The 16,698-nt window shown below is 44.8% G+C and overlaps 1 protein-coding gene across 2 annotated transcripts in view; it reads left to right on the forward strand.

The window, feature by feature from the left end:
- The first annotated feature begins 4,443 nt into the window (after nt 1-4,443).
- The window catches only part of TNFRSF11B (TNF receptor superfamily member 11b), a 51,893-nt gene continuing 39,638 nt past the window's right edge, over nt 4,444-16,698 (forward strand). The window contains exons 1-2 of one of the 2 annotated variants that reach the window (XM_078686850.1): nt 4,449-4,559; nt 4,649-4,757. Coding sequence is in view for 1 of the 2 variants with exons in the window: in XM_078686849.1 (XP_078542975.1) it covers nt 4,530-4,559 (30 nt within the window). In the remaining variant the exon portion in view is untranslated. Of the gene's footprint in view, nt 4,560-4,648; nt 4,758-16,698 lie in introns of both variants that reach the window. The other variant, XM_078686849.1, reaches the window with a different exon arrangement.

The raw sequence follows: 16,698 nt of genomic DNA on the forward strand, positions 1-16,698 counted from the left end.
ATCATACAGGTAACAATCTAATGAATCATGACATTCTACAATTCCAGAACACCCTTCAACAAAGTTCTATTACATAGTATAATTCCATTGCTCATTAAAGAAACATGCAACCACTACAACCATCCACACATGTAACCTACACATCTTTTATCACCCCCCAGGCACAAACGAACTTTTCACCGACTACCTCATGGAAGGTATTACGGCTAAGAACTCCCCTAACTCCAAGGACATCTTCCTCGGCGACTTCAACTTGCACTGGAATGATCTTAAGGATCCCCATGTCAACGCCATTAAAGACCTCCTGGCCGATCTAGCCTTGACCCAAGCTTGCCCTCTCCCAACCCACTCGAAAGGAGCCACTCTTGACTGGATCATCTCCAAGGATACCACCGTCAAGCTCACCTCGATAGAGCCCTGCGACTGGTCTGACCACCATACCATCACCTTTCTGTTACCCAGCACACGCAAGACAAAGACACCACAACAGGTACTCCCAAAGCGCTGGGTCAGAGACACCAAAAACCTAGACATCAACATGCTTGAGATCCGCTGCAAAACAGACCTACCACCCCCCTCCCACATCACCTCGGTCAGTGACCTTAATGATCACTACTCGGCTACTATGTCAAGCATCCTGGATGACCTAGCCCCTCTTAAACTAAAAAGAACTCAAGTCAAAGATAAAAACCCATGGTTCACTGGTTCCCTCAACAACGAGAGAAGATCCCTCCGACAGCATGAAAGAACCTGGAGACAGCACCCCTCAACAGACCACCTAAAACTCCTTCGCCAGGCCAGAAATATCTACAACAAGAACATCGCCAACTCTAAAAAAGAATTCTTCAGAGCGGAACTAGGAAACGCCCAGAATAGACCGCGCAAACTCTTTGAGATGGTTAAACTTCAATCGAACAAACTATCCAAAACAGTGAAAGAAAACCCCAAGTCTCTCATCTCCTCTGAGGCTTTCTCCTCTTTTTTCACAAACAAAATCAAAACCTTAGATACTGAACTTAAGGCTGCCTCCTTCCCCCCCCCCTGAACTTTGACCCTTTGCCTCCTCCTTCCTTGCCACCACGATTCTTACCAAAGAATTTAGCTCACTGGTCTGAGTTTGCATCCTATGACGAAATCTCTGTCGCGCAAATCCTGGCCTCCCTGAACCCTAACAACCACTTCAATGACCCGCTCCCTTCAAACTGTCTTGCGACCGTTACCAAATCCATCATCCCTAGCTGGACTGCAATCATTAATGCCTCCCTACGACAGGGCTCAATACCGACCTCGCTGAAAACAGGCCAAGTCATACCCATTCTGAAAAAACCGTCGCTGGACCCAGCCTCCCCAGACAACTTCAGACGAATTTCAAACATTCCTCTCCTGGCGAAAGTGCTGGAAAAGTGTGTTCAACTACAGCTTAGTCACCACATCAACAAATACCATCTACTGGATGACTGTCAATCAGGTTTCCGACCCGGTCACAGCACCGAAACCACCATGCTCCACATTGTTGATGACGCTCTTCAAGCCCTTGACCAAGACAAAACCTGTCTCCTGATCCTCCTTGATCTTTCATCGGCCTTCGACACGGTCAACCATGCGATGCTACTCGAACACCTCAAACTGAGGATGGGACTAGATGGCATAGTTCTCGACTGGTTCAAATCCTACCTCCAAAACCGATCTCAGAGTTTTTTAGTCACTGGCGAACTGTCCGCTCCTTCCGATGTCTCGGTGGGAGTCCCTCAGGGATCAACATTGTCCCCTACCCTCTTCAATCTCTATCTGGAACCCCTGGCCGAAGTCCTGCGCAATGCAAATATCTCCTTTCATATGTACGCTGATGACACTCAGATCTATATAAAAATCTCATCTCTGGCAGAGATCCTCACCCTGAATGAAACCCTGAAGCTGACTGTCAGATGGCTCTCCTCCAATCAACTAAAACTTAATGCCAAGAAAACTGAGTTCCTTCTAATCTCCCCACCCAAGAACAACCCTGACATCCAGACATGGATTAAAGCCATCACAGCCTTAAACTGTTCCCCGACCATTGTGAAATCTGCCAAATCTCTGGGAATCACCTTGGATTATAACCTAAACATGCGAGACCACATCAACACAATGGCGAAATCGGCCGGATTCCACCTGAGCTACCTATGGAAATTGAAACCCTTTCTAGACGCTCCGGACCTCAAACTTGCTGTTCAATCATTAGTCATCTCTCGACTGGAATACGGTTGCTCCACCCTCTCTGGCTTACCTAAGATCTCGCTGGCTCCCTTAAAAGCCTGCCTCAACGCAGCCGCCAGACTACTTACAGGCTCAAAAAAATTCGATCACATCACTCCTCACTTGAAAGCGTTAAACTGGCTCCCCTTCGAGGCGAGGATCCACTTCAAGCTGGCATGCATCACGCACAAGGCCCTTCACTCTAAATCCCCTGCGTATCTTGCTCAGAAGCTTGTGTTATCTGGTGGAAACAGACACTCAAGATCGACCAAGGCCCTCCTACTCCGGCCTGCACGCTTTAGGAAAATAACAACCTACAATCGGGCTTTCACTGGAGCTGCACCAAGAACATGGAACTCCCTCCCTCCTGACATTAGAAAAATCCCTTCCTTTGCTCGCTTCAAAAAAGAGGCCAAGTCCTTTCTCATGGGTAAATTCCTTGGCTAAACTCATTCCGTCAGCCACCTGAGAGAATGTTGCCCTATCCTGCGCCATTGTACATCACTGTATTTTACTTTTTGTATTATTTGTATTATATTCATTGTACTTTACTTATCCTTGTTGTATAGCTTCTCACATCCCCCAGGTACAGTACCCTCTGCTACCCTGTCCCACCTTCATCCCTTGACTCTCCGTAAGCCCTCCTTTGTACCTAGTTTTTATCGTTTATCGTGTGATATGACCCTGTATTATCCTGCTGTATCTGTAAAGCGCTCTGATACCCTCACGGGTCATGTTCGCGCTCTATAAAACCTTAAAATAAAATAAAATAAATTAAAATAAAATTGGCAGTCCATAAGGGAGATGTAGAAGAATGAACCCCCACAGAGAATAGAATATGGAACCTGAAGTTTCACAACACCTCACATCGTAGATATACACAACACTAATGCATAATATCCCTGCAAACTTGGATTAATTAAACACCTAGGATCGGACCCGGTTTGGGGGGATGGGGGAGAGTAAGGCATGTTCCGCCACAGCCATGTGGGCTTGCATCTTTTACCTCTGGTGTCTTGGGCTCTGTCCTACTTTGTAACTGCAAACTTGTTCAATGACGCCCTCCTACTCGACTCTCAGGGGAGCAAGGGTGAGCAGTCTGTGGAAGGGAGAGTGGGGTGGAGATTTAGGACTCAAGCAGACAAATAATGGACAAAATTAGAGAATGCCCCGCCAGCTTTTCTTTTAAGAAAAAGAAAAGTGTTTTTTTAGTTTATTCATTATTAATCCCCAGTTATTAAAAATCATGGCATACGTGCACGTAGTAACCATTTCATATCAGACTTCTATTGTAGGAGTAAAAAAGCTTTATAATAGATCAGATTGCGAACATTTCATCAGAAGGTGGAAAAATATTTCATAAAAATATTTCATAAGCATTTTCAGTCATTTCATTGACAAAAGACGATAACATCACAGTGATGGCAGTGCATTGAAAGAAAAGGGTAACATTGGCAGTTCTTTTAATGCTGAACCGCAGTTTCTTGCAAAACACTGGGTGAGAAATGTACTTTAATCACAACACAACTCTATGCTATACATAAGCAATGTGCAGTAGCATCTCAACCATGGAAGGAATAAGTTGTGCGTTTTTTACACGGTTGTTTCCTGTTCCTTTTTCTCACGTGAATTACTAACTCTTTTCCACTTTTACCAAGGTTTGTTCTCCATTTATAGAATAGGGCAGGGTGCCTGGGGATGTTTTCAAGGGGGTCAAGGGGTGTTGTTGTCATTTGAACGGCGCTTCCTGTGGTAAATATATTGTACGAGGTTTTTTCAGTCAGTAACTTTAGAGTCGTTGCTGTCGGGTGCGTGTTTTTTAGCCGGCAGTTCTTTTCAGGGTGCGTGGGATACAGCTGGGAAATGAACCTGTTTTCAAAGGAAGCTCTCTTCGTAAAGCGCGCGCTTCTTTCGTTACCAGTTCTCGATGCCCATTTCCAGGATTCCGAGCTACTCTGAAAACCCACTCACAGGGGTGCCCGCGCTAGACAGGACAGTGCAGAGCCGTGCATGCCAGGCGCTGGCGCTGTTCCCTCGAGGACCTGCGCGTGCCCGGCTCCACGCGAGCGCGCGCCTGCCGGCTCCAGCCCTGAAAGGGTTCTACGCGTCACATTGACAGGTTCCTGAAAGGTTTCATCACGAAAGGGAAAGAGTGAGTAAAAGCGAGCCAAGCCTCCCAGCTCCGGGGCTATATATAACCTGCCCTCTGTAATTTGGGGGGACGTTCGAAGCCTGCCAGCAGCAGAGAGTGAGTGCCTGTGCTCCCAGCTCCAGAGGTTTCCCTCCAGACCACAATGAACCGGCTCCTCGGCTGCACGCTTGTGGTGAGTGTTGTGCTTTCATTCTTACGGCAGCTGGAAAGCTTCCCGGCTGCGCTGCTGAGTGACACCCTGTGCTCGTCTCTGTGTATTAGTAATGTGACTGAAGTACACCGAGGGAAACTCTCCCTCACTGCCCGGGTTGCGGCTCTTTGAAAGGGAAGTTCCTTCTTACTGCTTCAGGTGTGATGTTTGCATTTTCAGGTCAGTGTTTTTAATTCTCTTTTCGCGTGAGTTCTTTATAAATTATTATCTTATATCGATGTTATTCAAAGCACCAGGGGTAGAAATGATCACCGCATCGATGTGATGCACTGTACGAACCCTAGGTTGATTTACCCATCTCTATGGTACTAATTGTATCGACTTCAGTAGGATGAGAGACTGAGCTGCCCGTGAAGGATGCAACCAAGCGACTTTTATCTTAGACGCAGATTTCTGCGGTTGATGCCCGCGATCAGTGACCTCTTTTGATGGCTAAAAGGTAACCTTAGGGCTGGAGCTTAGATTCTTATGACGCCAGAAGTAATTATATATTTGCCACCACTCTGCTTTCAATTGGTTCACGTTTCTTGGGGGCAGTACTGTACGGTGCCGTCTAGTTCGAGACGACCTATATGGCTGCATACAGGTGCCTTCTCACCACATCAAATGCATGTGACCTATTCAGCTAAACGCTTTGTGTTGAAATCTGTGTGCAGCCTCAGGTGAAACACTCGATTCCCTAGAGGCCTGGCTCAGCCATTCATCCTTCTGATGTTCATAATTTGTGGACAGGGGAGATGGATTAAAATAACATCTGTTCCGTATAGTGCTACATAATGGCTAAAAATGCGGTAGCAAGTGCTAAACAAAAAGTCCCTATTATTATTATTGTGACATCGAGAAAGCTGGGAGTCCTGGGACAGGTGAAAAGAGAATAGAGCATGTATGACTTGTCACAACAGTGCCCAGGTAGGTGTGTGTATCGCTTGCACTCTCAGGGAGCATGCATTTTCACATGGCTGGAAATCTGTACACTCAACATTAAGGGCAGCTTGTTCCTTTATCCATAGTCACAACGTACCAATGCCTTCTTCCTACTAATGCCCGGCGCTTGAAGATGGCTTTTATATTCTAATCTATGAACGTTCAATATCAATTTCTGATTGTTAGATTTAAGAAAAGTGAGTGCTTCTCAGGGTTTAATCGAATGCAAGTGTTATTTAGTGCACTGCACTTGTTGCCTGTGTTTCCCATTGCATACTACATTGGCCGGTGAGCTTCTGACTACGTCTAAAGTTGTCCTGAGAAGTGACATTGTAGCAGATCCATAGGCCAGCATTTAAGGGCAGGCAGTGAACAGAATGTTAGGGGTCACGGTTCTTAGACAAACTAAAGTTCCTTGCAGTGAGGGTTACTATCAATTGACCAGGCACAGAATATTCTCAAATAACACGTATGTTAAAGGTTCATAATAGCTGGCATTGCTTAAAAAATGAGACAACTATGAGCCTGGGTAAGAGTTTGGCAGATGGGTACTCAAGGACATCTTAAGGATTTTCGGTGCCGTGGGCTAAACACATTTTTGGGGCCTCTGTTCAAAAAAGCTTTGAATTTATGATCCAATTTCAGCTCTTTCATGCCCACATTGGCCAAGTAACTGGCAGTGCACAGGAGCACTCGTCCACATTCTATATGGGTTTGCATCTAATATTCAGGGATAGTTATGTGTGTTTTCAGTATTGTAACACAGCAGCAGCGCACTTATATTACTGCAAATAATATCTGTGACATATGAATATGTGAGGTCCTGATTAGAAACGCACCATTTATCTGCGAACCTTCTGCAATAGATTCTCACACACATCACCCACATTAAAAATAAGTTCAAGGAAAACAGTATTTGAAACAATCTGTTTAAGAATTATTCAAGGTCATCAGGGCAGTATTTTTTGCAGAACAGAGGTGGCTGTACCCATGGCCCCCTGAAAGGCTGGGTCCCTGGGCCAGAGTCCACTTTGCCCATGTTTTGAAACGTCTCTGCAGGGTACTCAGTCACAAACGTGACAGATATCCCGCTCACCTTATTACAAGTGCGTCATGTTCTGGTACCCACCCCCCAAACTGTAAATCAGGCCTTAAATCAATCTGAATGGTCTCTGACATATTTTGCATCAATAGCTACTCCATTTTATAGCAGTGAACATTATGGTATGTGTTAAGCGCAAATAGGGATCTTGCTCGCTACCAGCACCTGGCTGGCATACCTTGTTACGGTCTTACACTGCACGAGAACCCTAGTACTTTAAAGGGGAGGAGTCGAAGAACGCTTATGTCCTGAGGTTTACCAGTTAGTAATGGCGGCCTTTAATGGGGGTAATCACGTGGTGGAGATCAGGGCGCTGTCTGATACTTGCCTAACCATGGCAGTGCCGGCCTGGAATGCCATGCGGAGTAAGGGGTATATCCCTGGGCACGTGGTGCAAGGGGGCCTGCACTGACAGCGTTACTCCCAGCCGGCTGCTACCAGGGGTTGCCGCAGCCAGGGTTTGCATTTGGCCCTGTCTCAGAGGTGCCAGTTCTTAAGGGACCCGGACTTGGGTGGAGGTCAGAGGCAGGGTGGACTTATATATATTGTGGCCAGGCACAAGCACTACAGCACGTGTGCACCAATTTTCTCTGAGCATGCGACTGGCAGTGCTGTTAATGGTCCATCTTACATGAATTAGGAGCGTCCTGCCAACCCCTACAGCACTTCCGTTTCATTCCCGCCCTCAGTGGTGCTTGGCACTGAGGGGAGATGAGCAGGTGAGACTGGCTCCTGAGTGAGGGAAGCCTGGCCACCGCTGTTGACGGGTCTCCATGGCACCCGGCACGCGTGTCTGCTTTAGATTGGTCTGTTATGGTTCAGCTGGTGCTGAATTTTTGGGTTGTGGTTGGTCGCGACTCAATGGCCTTCATTTGCGTAGAGAGCCTCTTCCTATTTCAGGCGCCTTCTGTTTCCAGGCCTCGCAGCTGAGAGCGCAGGGTCCTTGTAGGGTGTGGCATTCAGGCTATGCAGAGTGTGGAGTTCTGTGATTCTCCATAGCCCTGCCTCCAGAGAGTTCCTCTCTCTCCTCTGTCTCTCACTGTCCCTCCATCTCCCCATCTCCCCTCTACCTCCCCCTAGGCATGGAGAGCTGTGGTCTGTGCTGCTGCCCTTGCTGTACCTGTCTTGCATGTGTGATGCCTCTGCCATCTTTGCTCTTTGTGTGTGTAGGGAGGAGGCTACACAGCTGTTGCCAGTTCATTGTGTGTATATGCCGCCTGTGTTGCTTCTTCTCTTGTGTTGGTGAAGCTTGCCCTGCTCCTGACTCTGCTATACGTGTTAGGCGTGAAACTGGAAATCTGCCGGTGTTACAGTATTTGAGCAATGCGTGTACTGCTGGTTCCTGTGATGTACCTGTTCTACGCATGCAAATAACATGCACTGTTGGTACATCTGATATACCTATTTCATGTAAGCAAACTGATGCTACCTGCGATACACCTATTCTGAATATGCAAACAACGTGCAATGCTGGTACCTGGGATGCACCTATTGTATGCAAACAACATGCAATGCTGGTACCTGGGATGCACCTATTGTATGCAAACAACATGCAATGCTGGTACCTGGGATGCACCTATTGTATGCAAACAACATGCAATGCTGGTACCTGGGATGCACCTATTGTATGCAAACAACATGCAATGCTGGTACCTGTGATGCACCTATTGTATGCAAACAACGTGCAATGCTGGTACCTGTGATGCACCTATTGTATGCAAACAACATGCAATGCTGGTACCTGGGATGCACCTATTGTATGCAAACAACGTGCAATGCTGGTACCTGCGATACATCTATTGTATGCCAACAACGTGATATGCTAGTACCTCTTATACACCTATTGTATGCAAACAACGTGTTACGCTGGTACATGTGATGCACCTATTGTATGCAAACAACGTGTAGTGCTGGTACCTAGGATACACAGATTGAATGCAAACAACGTGCAGTGCTGGTACCTCTGATACACCTATTGTATGCAAACAGCCTTCAATGCTGGTACCTGTGATGCACCTATTGTATGCAAACAACATGCAATGCCGGTGCCTGTGATAAACCTATTGTATGCAAACAACGTGCAATGCTGGTACCTGGGATGCACCTATTGTATGCAAACAACGTGCAATGCTGGTACCTCTTATACACCTATTGTATGCCAACAACATGTTACGCTGGTACATGTGATGCACCTATTGTATGCAAACAACGTGTAGTGCTGGTACCTAGGATACACAGATTGAATGCAAACAACGTGCACTGATGGTACCTCTGATATACCTATTGTATGCAAACAGCGTTCAATGCTGGTACCTCTGATATACCTATTGTACGCAAACAACGTGTAGTGCTGGTACCTAGGATACACGTATTGAATGCAAACAACGTGCAGTGCTGGTACCTCTGATATACCTGTTGTATGCAAACAGCGTTCAATGCTGGTACCTCTGATATACCTATTGTATGCAAACAACGTGCAGTGCTGGTACCTGTGATGCACCTATTGTATGCCAACAACGTGAAATGCTGGTACCTCTGATACACCTATTGTATGCAAACAACGTGTAGTGCTGGTACCTAGGAAACACATATTGAATGCAAACAACGTGCAGTGCTGGTACCTCTGATATACCTATTGTATGCAAACAGCGTGCAATGCTGGTACCTGTGACACACTTATTGTATGCAAACTGCGTGCAATGCTGGTACCTGTGATGCACCTATTGTATGCAAACAGCCTTCAATGCTGGTACCTGTGATGCACCTATTGTATACAAACAGTGTGCAATGTTGGTACCTGTGATGCACCTATTGTATACAAACAGTGTGCAATGCTGGTACCTGTGATGCACCTATTGTATGCAAACAGCCTTCAATGCTGGTACCTGTGATGCACCTATTGTATACAAACAGTGTGCAATGTTGGTACCTGTGATGCACCTATTGTATACAAACAGTGTGCAATGCTGGTACCTTTGATGCACCTATTGTATGCAAACAGCGTGCAATGCTGGTACCTTTGATGCACCTATTGTATGCAAACAACGTGCAGTGCTGGTACCTGTGATACACATATTCTGTATATGCAAACAACATGCACTTCTCATGCTTCGGATTGTACCACAGCGCGGGAACACACTAGCCTAACCATGCGCTTTATAAATTGAATTATTATTATTATTATAACACACCTATTTTATGTAAACAACGTGCAATGCTGGTACCTGTGATAAACCTACTCTGTGCATGCAAACAATGTGCATTGCTGGTGCCTGTGATCCTCCAATTCTGTGCATTCAATGTGCATCAGTGATGCCTGTGATACACTCATTCTGTGCATGCAAACAACGTGCATCGCTGGTGCCAGTGATACGCCTATTCTGTGCATGCGAACAATGTGCACTGCTGGTGCCTGTGATCCTCCAATTCTGTGCATTCAATGTGCATCAGTGATGCCTGTGATACACTCATTCTGTGCATGCAAACAACGTGCATCGCTGGTGCCTGTGATACACCTGTTCTGTGCATGCAAACAACATGCACTGCTGGTGCCTGTGATAATCTATTCTGTGCATGCAAAGAACGTGCATCGCTGGCGCCTGTGATACCCTTATTCTGTGCATGAAAACATCTAGCACCGCTGGTGCCTATGACACACTAATTCTGTGCATGCAAACAATGTGCACCGCTGGTGGCTGTGATACACCTATTCTGTGCATGCAAAGAACGTGCACCGCTGGTGCCTGTGATATACCTGTTCTGTGCATGCAAACAACGTACATTGCTGGTGCCTGTGATAATATATTCTGTGCATGCAAAGAACGTGCACCGCTGGTGCCTGTGATACACTAATTCTGCTCTTGCAAACGTGCATTGCTCATGATCTTGATGTACCTGTTCGATGTATGAGGGTCGTCTGTATAGCTGTTGCATGTGCTGTACATGTTCTGTGTGCGAGAAAAGCTTGCACGTATGTTACTTTGTGTCAACCATATTACTATTCAAGCAGACGTTCCCAGAAGTACGAATGGAGAGGTCAGACTTCACACTCATTCAAATAGTCTTTTTTGCGAGATTGCGTATATATATAAGTTCTGTCCACGTAGACTTACCGCAGCCATGCTTAGAATTTCTGGAAATATCAATTTAAGACTTCCCAGTTCTGCTGAGAATCGATGTACCTGTCTCAAATGACCCATTAAAGTCATAACAGCCCTGAAGAGAACTACAGACACTGCCCCTTTGAGCTATAGCAGTTATTCTAATTGTTCCATTACGTTTAGGCAGGGCTTGCTGAGAAGTGAAGGTACTGCCCCATTAAAAATGTGGCACCCTGCAGAGAACATGAATTTACCATACAGGTAGGGCACGAGTCGGGGTACACGCGGGTGGACGGTGTCCACCCACTTTTTTCACAGGGTGGACACCGTCCACCCTGCCAAGTAGTTAGGCCCATCTGAAAAAGATTCTGCATTCGTAATTTTCAAACACCGGGACACTTTCAGCAGAGCCTGCACTTTATGTGCTTCCCATCGGCGACAACGTGCAGGTGGGACGGGGCTCTCTTATTTCTGACTCTAGCTGGGCCCATAACAAAGGCCGAATCTGAGGGGTCATCAGGCCTCCTTTTGTTCGAGTCTCCTGGCTGGCAGCAGTCAGGAGCCTCACACCTAGAAGCAAATACAGCAAGGGGGAACAAAGGATCAACCTTGTTAGCACTTCACACATACTTTAGAGAGGCAGCTTTTCACTTTGTTCAGGCTCTGTTTAGGAGATATGCATGCCTGTATGAACGTAAGATGTGTTGATCTTTCCCAGTATTTGCACAAAATAAATAACATTTACATAGTGCTTACTACCTACCCCTGAGGAGGCATTGTAATTATTTAAATATCACTATTTTTTCTTTTAAAGCACTATGGGTAGAGGATGCTTTACGATGAAAAAGGTAACATTGGTTTATGTGAAGCTAAGAAAAGTGTATACTCGAAATGTGCTCAAAAGTACTCACAAGAGACCTGCTAAACAAATATGTGAGGGCTTAAGATCTGGTGTCACTTCTTGTGATGCCACTTCCTGTGATGTCATGGGGATTATGACGGAACCTCTTGCAAGGCGGTCGCACCATGTATTCTTTGCATTGGGCCGGGTGCTGCTGGGTGCAGCACCCACCACAATGCAAAGAATGCACCCTGCACTATGTGGCAGGCACCATGTGGTGCCCGCCACATGGTGCAGGGATATGTAGGGGAGCACCATAGGTGCCCCCAAAAACCGAAACTGAGACCCAGGGGGCTAAGGGCGCCCCACTAAGGGCACAAAATGTCCCTTTTTGCCTGCCTTTTCATAGCCGATTCACTACCATGAAAGGGCCGGTAGAAAAGAACATTGTAATGCCTACGGCGGTGCCTGGCAGGCACCGCCACCATTGTAATCATTACTCCGCCTCTGCTACACTGGCCGGCTCAAGGGGCCCGTCGACCGCCAACAAACTGCCCTTCATCCTAATGGTGGGCGGAAAACTTGCTTAGGATGGCGATGAGACCTCCACCGACGGGCTGTCAGTGATGGTCTTACTGCCCTCCTCATCAGCCCCTTAGTTTAAACTTAGAAAAAGGCCTTCATCTTATCAAGAGTCTGGTTAAATTTTTGGATCCTGACATGGGTGGCCCCGCAAAAACATCTGACGTTTTTGACGATAAACATGATATCAAGTGAGGAAAAACACGATACCAGAGCTAAATGTTGCGTTGTGTGCACGTGGTAAATCTTTTGAGGAAGCAACATTTCTGAAAACCTTAGGGACACAAAGGCTATCTGACAAATGGAAGGAGAAGGGAATTGGGAATGCAGCAGCTTAGGGAGGGGTCAGTTCTCATGGGTAGCTGAGCATCGATTAGATTGTGTAATGGGAGCTGCTGAACCGAAGATCAGTCCTCTCTTGCAGTGTCTGCTGTACAAAAAGATTAATTCAAGGCAACATGGATATGACATGAAGATGTACTTTATGGGCCCGGAACTATGTAGGCAGTGTATATATTGCTGTGTACATACCTTTATATCCTGCTCTGCATGTAAAGCATACTTAGTCATGATTTGGGGTGAATGGCTGGTGTCCCATGTATGTAGGGCAATATGGAGACTGTTGTGTTTGTTTATGTGAAAGTGGATATGTAAATATCTGCTTTACATACAATGTAGAAACTGTCATTGCCATGTATATTACATACAGGGTCCTATGGGAAATGAAATATCAATGTGCATTTTGAATGGAAACTCCCTCTATGTCAGAACGCCAGCCCATGTCCTACGTTATCTCCAAAACACCTAGACTCATCCTGAACATCCACAAAATAACCACATCTCTCCACACCTCAACAATCCCCACTGGCTCCCTGTCCAGGAAAGATGTAAGTTCAAGCTGCTCATGCATGCCTACAAAGGTCTCCACAACATCGATCCAGCTTATATGAACCACTGCCTCAACTTCTATCAACCCACCAGACACCTTCAATCTGTGTCTAAGGCAAGATCACAACTCTTGCATCAAAAAGCCCAGATGTGGAGGAAGCTCCTTCTCATACCTTGCAGCCAAGAACTGGAACAACCTCCTGAAACACCCCTCTCTCCCTCATGGACTTCCGAAGGAACCTTAAGACATGGCTCTTCCAGATGAAACAGGAATGATCACCTCCTCCCCCTCAGGCATGGGAGATAAGCTGCACTCTACAAGTTAACATAACATAACATGCAGATTTATAATGGAATCTATTGCAGGTATGTATGCTTTACATAAAGAGGCTATATGGAAACTGTGATCACCATAGAGAAACTAGCACCTTGATCAGAAATGTGGCAAATTTGAATAGCACCATGGGCAGGCTGACAACTCTGTCATCACTTTTATTAGTATAATTGGCAGCAACTTAATATATCTGAGGAATACTCATGTATTTTCAGTATTACCTTGCGTTTGGAGTCATCAATTCTTATGCTAAATCCCTTTCACATTTTTTAAATGTGCTTGGAACACCACTAAAATTGGAAATAGTTAATTTTTGCAAGTGGAAAAACATAGATAAAAATGCAATTTCCCAAATGCGACCGGCTTCTCAAATATGCCCTTATACACTAGGTAAAATTGCACATGTGGAAAGCCCTTTGCATTGATGCAAGTGATAATTCCCAAAAAAATTCCAGGAGTGCTCCTGGTAACAGGTTGCAATTACCCAGAGTACCATTGGAAATATTTGTGCATTCTCTAAATTCTAATATTTGCACTCATGCAAGGGAGTAATGCTGCAGATGGAGATTCATGAATTCCTTTTTTGTGAATCAAGCTCCCAGTATTTTGTACCAGGCCTACAGGTTTCTCAAGGGCATTTGCAGGATTTGCTGCTATGGAGAAATACCGATCCTGGGTACCATCGCACACTTTGAGGTTATGGAATGTTTAATTATTTCCCCATCCAGGACTGCCCATGAAACCTTTGTCTTTCTAGTCAATGTGTTTGAAATAATGGGAGTCAATTGTTTCAAACTTGCTTTTTCTTAGGAGAACACCTTAGGCTCCAACCCACCTTACACAGTGCAGTGTGTTGGGGGCACACGGGGTTTTGTATACATTTTTTTTACCAGTTATGCTCATGGTTCACTGTTTGGTCTTGGTTCCTAGACTTTGGCTTACTTATTGCAATTTGCAACAGCTGAGCTCTTAAAGTGGATGATCATTGACAGGATCTTCTTGGCAAAGTAAAATGTGATACAGATTAATACCAACTATACCCCAAAAAGAAGACCCAAGGTGTCGGAGGTGCATATTACATCGTTCTCTTGGAGTCGAAAATGTATGTGCTTTTTGTTATCAAGGTTTACTGAAATTTGACATGAAACATAAGCAACCCCACAACCCTTCTAGGAAGATGAGTTATGAGCTCCTCGATATAGGCTGTGAGATTGGCTGTAGAACGTGTTCTTGAGGACGCCATGGGACATGCACTGGGTACTTCTTCTAGTGTGGGTTTTTAGTAATGTAGATTACTGTCTTCGAGTGTAGAAAGCTTAAAACATTGGAGAAACAAACTCTTGAGATACTGTTAAAAACACAAAAGAAAAAATATGGGTTAACCATATCGGAGCTCAACAAAAATAGTAACCGAGTTTATGAAGTTCTAATTGCATGTTGGCATCTATAAAAGTTTGAACAAAGTTTACTTGTAGGTAGCGTGACATCCTCCAATCAAGTCAAAAAATGTACTATTCCATGTCAAAGTTAGGTTGGATTCTGAGCGGAATGATCGCTATGCCTTTTAATTCTGTGTCTATTACCTTCCTTACTTTTCCTAATATTTATGAATGTATTTTCCCTTTTCTATTATACTGAACACCACAAAGTGTGTTGGTCTTAGTAAGAGCTCTCCGCACGGAAAACACACTCACCATTTCCAGATAATACTTTCACCAGTGGTTTAAGCATTGAGCGAATGTGGGTGAAATTCTACAAACCCAGACACTTTCTTCAACTGATGTGAAACTCACAGGTGTAAACACTGGAAATATATAAAAAAGAATGAGATTCTTTGAATGGCCAGACTAGGAAAGTATTCAGTAAGACCAGGAGGAAAAATACATAGTGAGATCACTCGAAAGTAAACGTTGCACAAACCGAGCAAGTTCCCTGACCAAATATACAAGCTGGGTTCACTGTTTACTCCTCTCTGTAGACCAACGAGTGAACATTTCACCTCCTGTCCAAGACCACAAAACCAAACAGAAAGCATTTATCCCACTCCCTCCCCCTGCATTTCACAAAGTAACAATTTAGGCCTCTGCCTGCTCATTAACAGGATATCTTAGGTTTGTTGGGGAGACGTGCCCAGGGTATAAAAGGGAAGTGTGTTTGCTGTTTTGATTGCTTTTACCAAAATCAATATTATCTTGCAAATGTGGGTGTGAAGTCCAGCCATAAACAGGAAAGGGAGCGAGAGGCTGCCACACAAGGAGTTTTTAGGAAAGTTATTTGATGTCCATATCTCGCCGTACCAATACATCTCCTCGGCATAGAAAGAGGCTAAAGTGAAGATTATTCTAGGAAGCTATGGGGAGTAAATTCCTGTAGCTACTCACAACAATTTGTATGGCTCTTCTATAAACATGCATTCCAAAGCACCTCCATGTATCTCTGAAACGTTGTAAGACGCATTGCCTTTGTTTGAAACCTATCCTGCGTTTTGTTCTTGGAAATATTCCAGGCAATATATAAAAACGATTGAAATTGAAAAGTTTGATTAAATATGAAAAATAACGAATAGCTAAGTAGACAAACGCATTTATACGCTTGTGCCCAAATTACTTGAGACAAGTGAAATGAAACAAACATTAAGTTATATATTACAATTACAACTAAAGCATTTTATTTACCATTCAAATGTGTAACTAAAGCTGAACTGTTCCCTTCTCCTATGTCCTGACCTGACATACGAATATGTCTGTCAGTGGCCACATACTTCGACCCATAAAGCCTGATTTTGAATGACTTGCGCACACTTGCACACTACGCATGTGTACATCTGATATCAGAAGCATTTTGTTCATTCCAAAATGTACACCGTGCATGCACTGATGCAACATACGCAGTAACGCAGACTCTGCTACGAAAATGCAACGGCGCATATTACCAAGCTATAGCGATAATTATCGCTAAGCTTGGTTAGCGGCCAAAATAATATTGCCGAGCTTCGGCGATTTTTATCGCTTAGGAGCCTTGATATTATCAAGGTTTATCTCCTAAGCGATAAAAATCGGCCGAAATGCATGAATATCGCTGAAAAGTCAGCGATATTCATGCATTACCGAGCAAATGCTCTTAGCCTTGTTATCCACCTACCATTGGATAACATGGCTAAGAACTGCTCTGGAAGGTAGCGCAGCAGCGTTTGCACTCAATAATCTAATTAATCTGATTTCAACTTTTTATTTTGCGTGTAGTAACTTAACAGTGGCGTGCAACAGTCTTAGGGATTCTGCTAATACCCTTGTTATGAAAATGTTAATGGAAGGTGAATGATTGAAAGC

Source organism: Lissotriton helveticus, chromosome 4_1 (genome assembly GCF_964261635.1).
Source record: "Lissotriton helveticus chromosome 4_1, aLisHel1.1, whole genome shotgun sequence".
Lineage (NCBI taxonomy): Eukaryota > Metazoa > Chordata > Amphibia > Caudata > Salamandridae > Lissotriton > Lissotriton helveticus.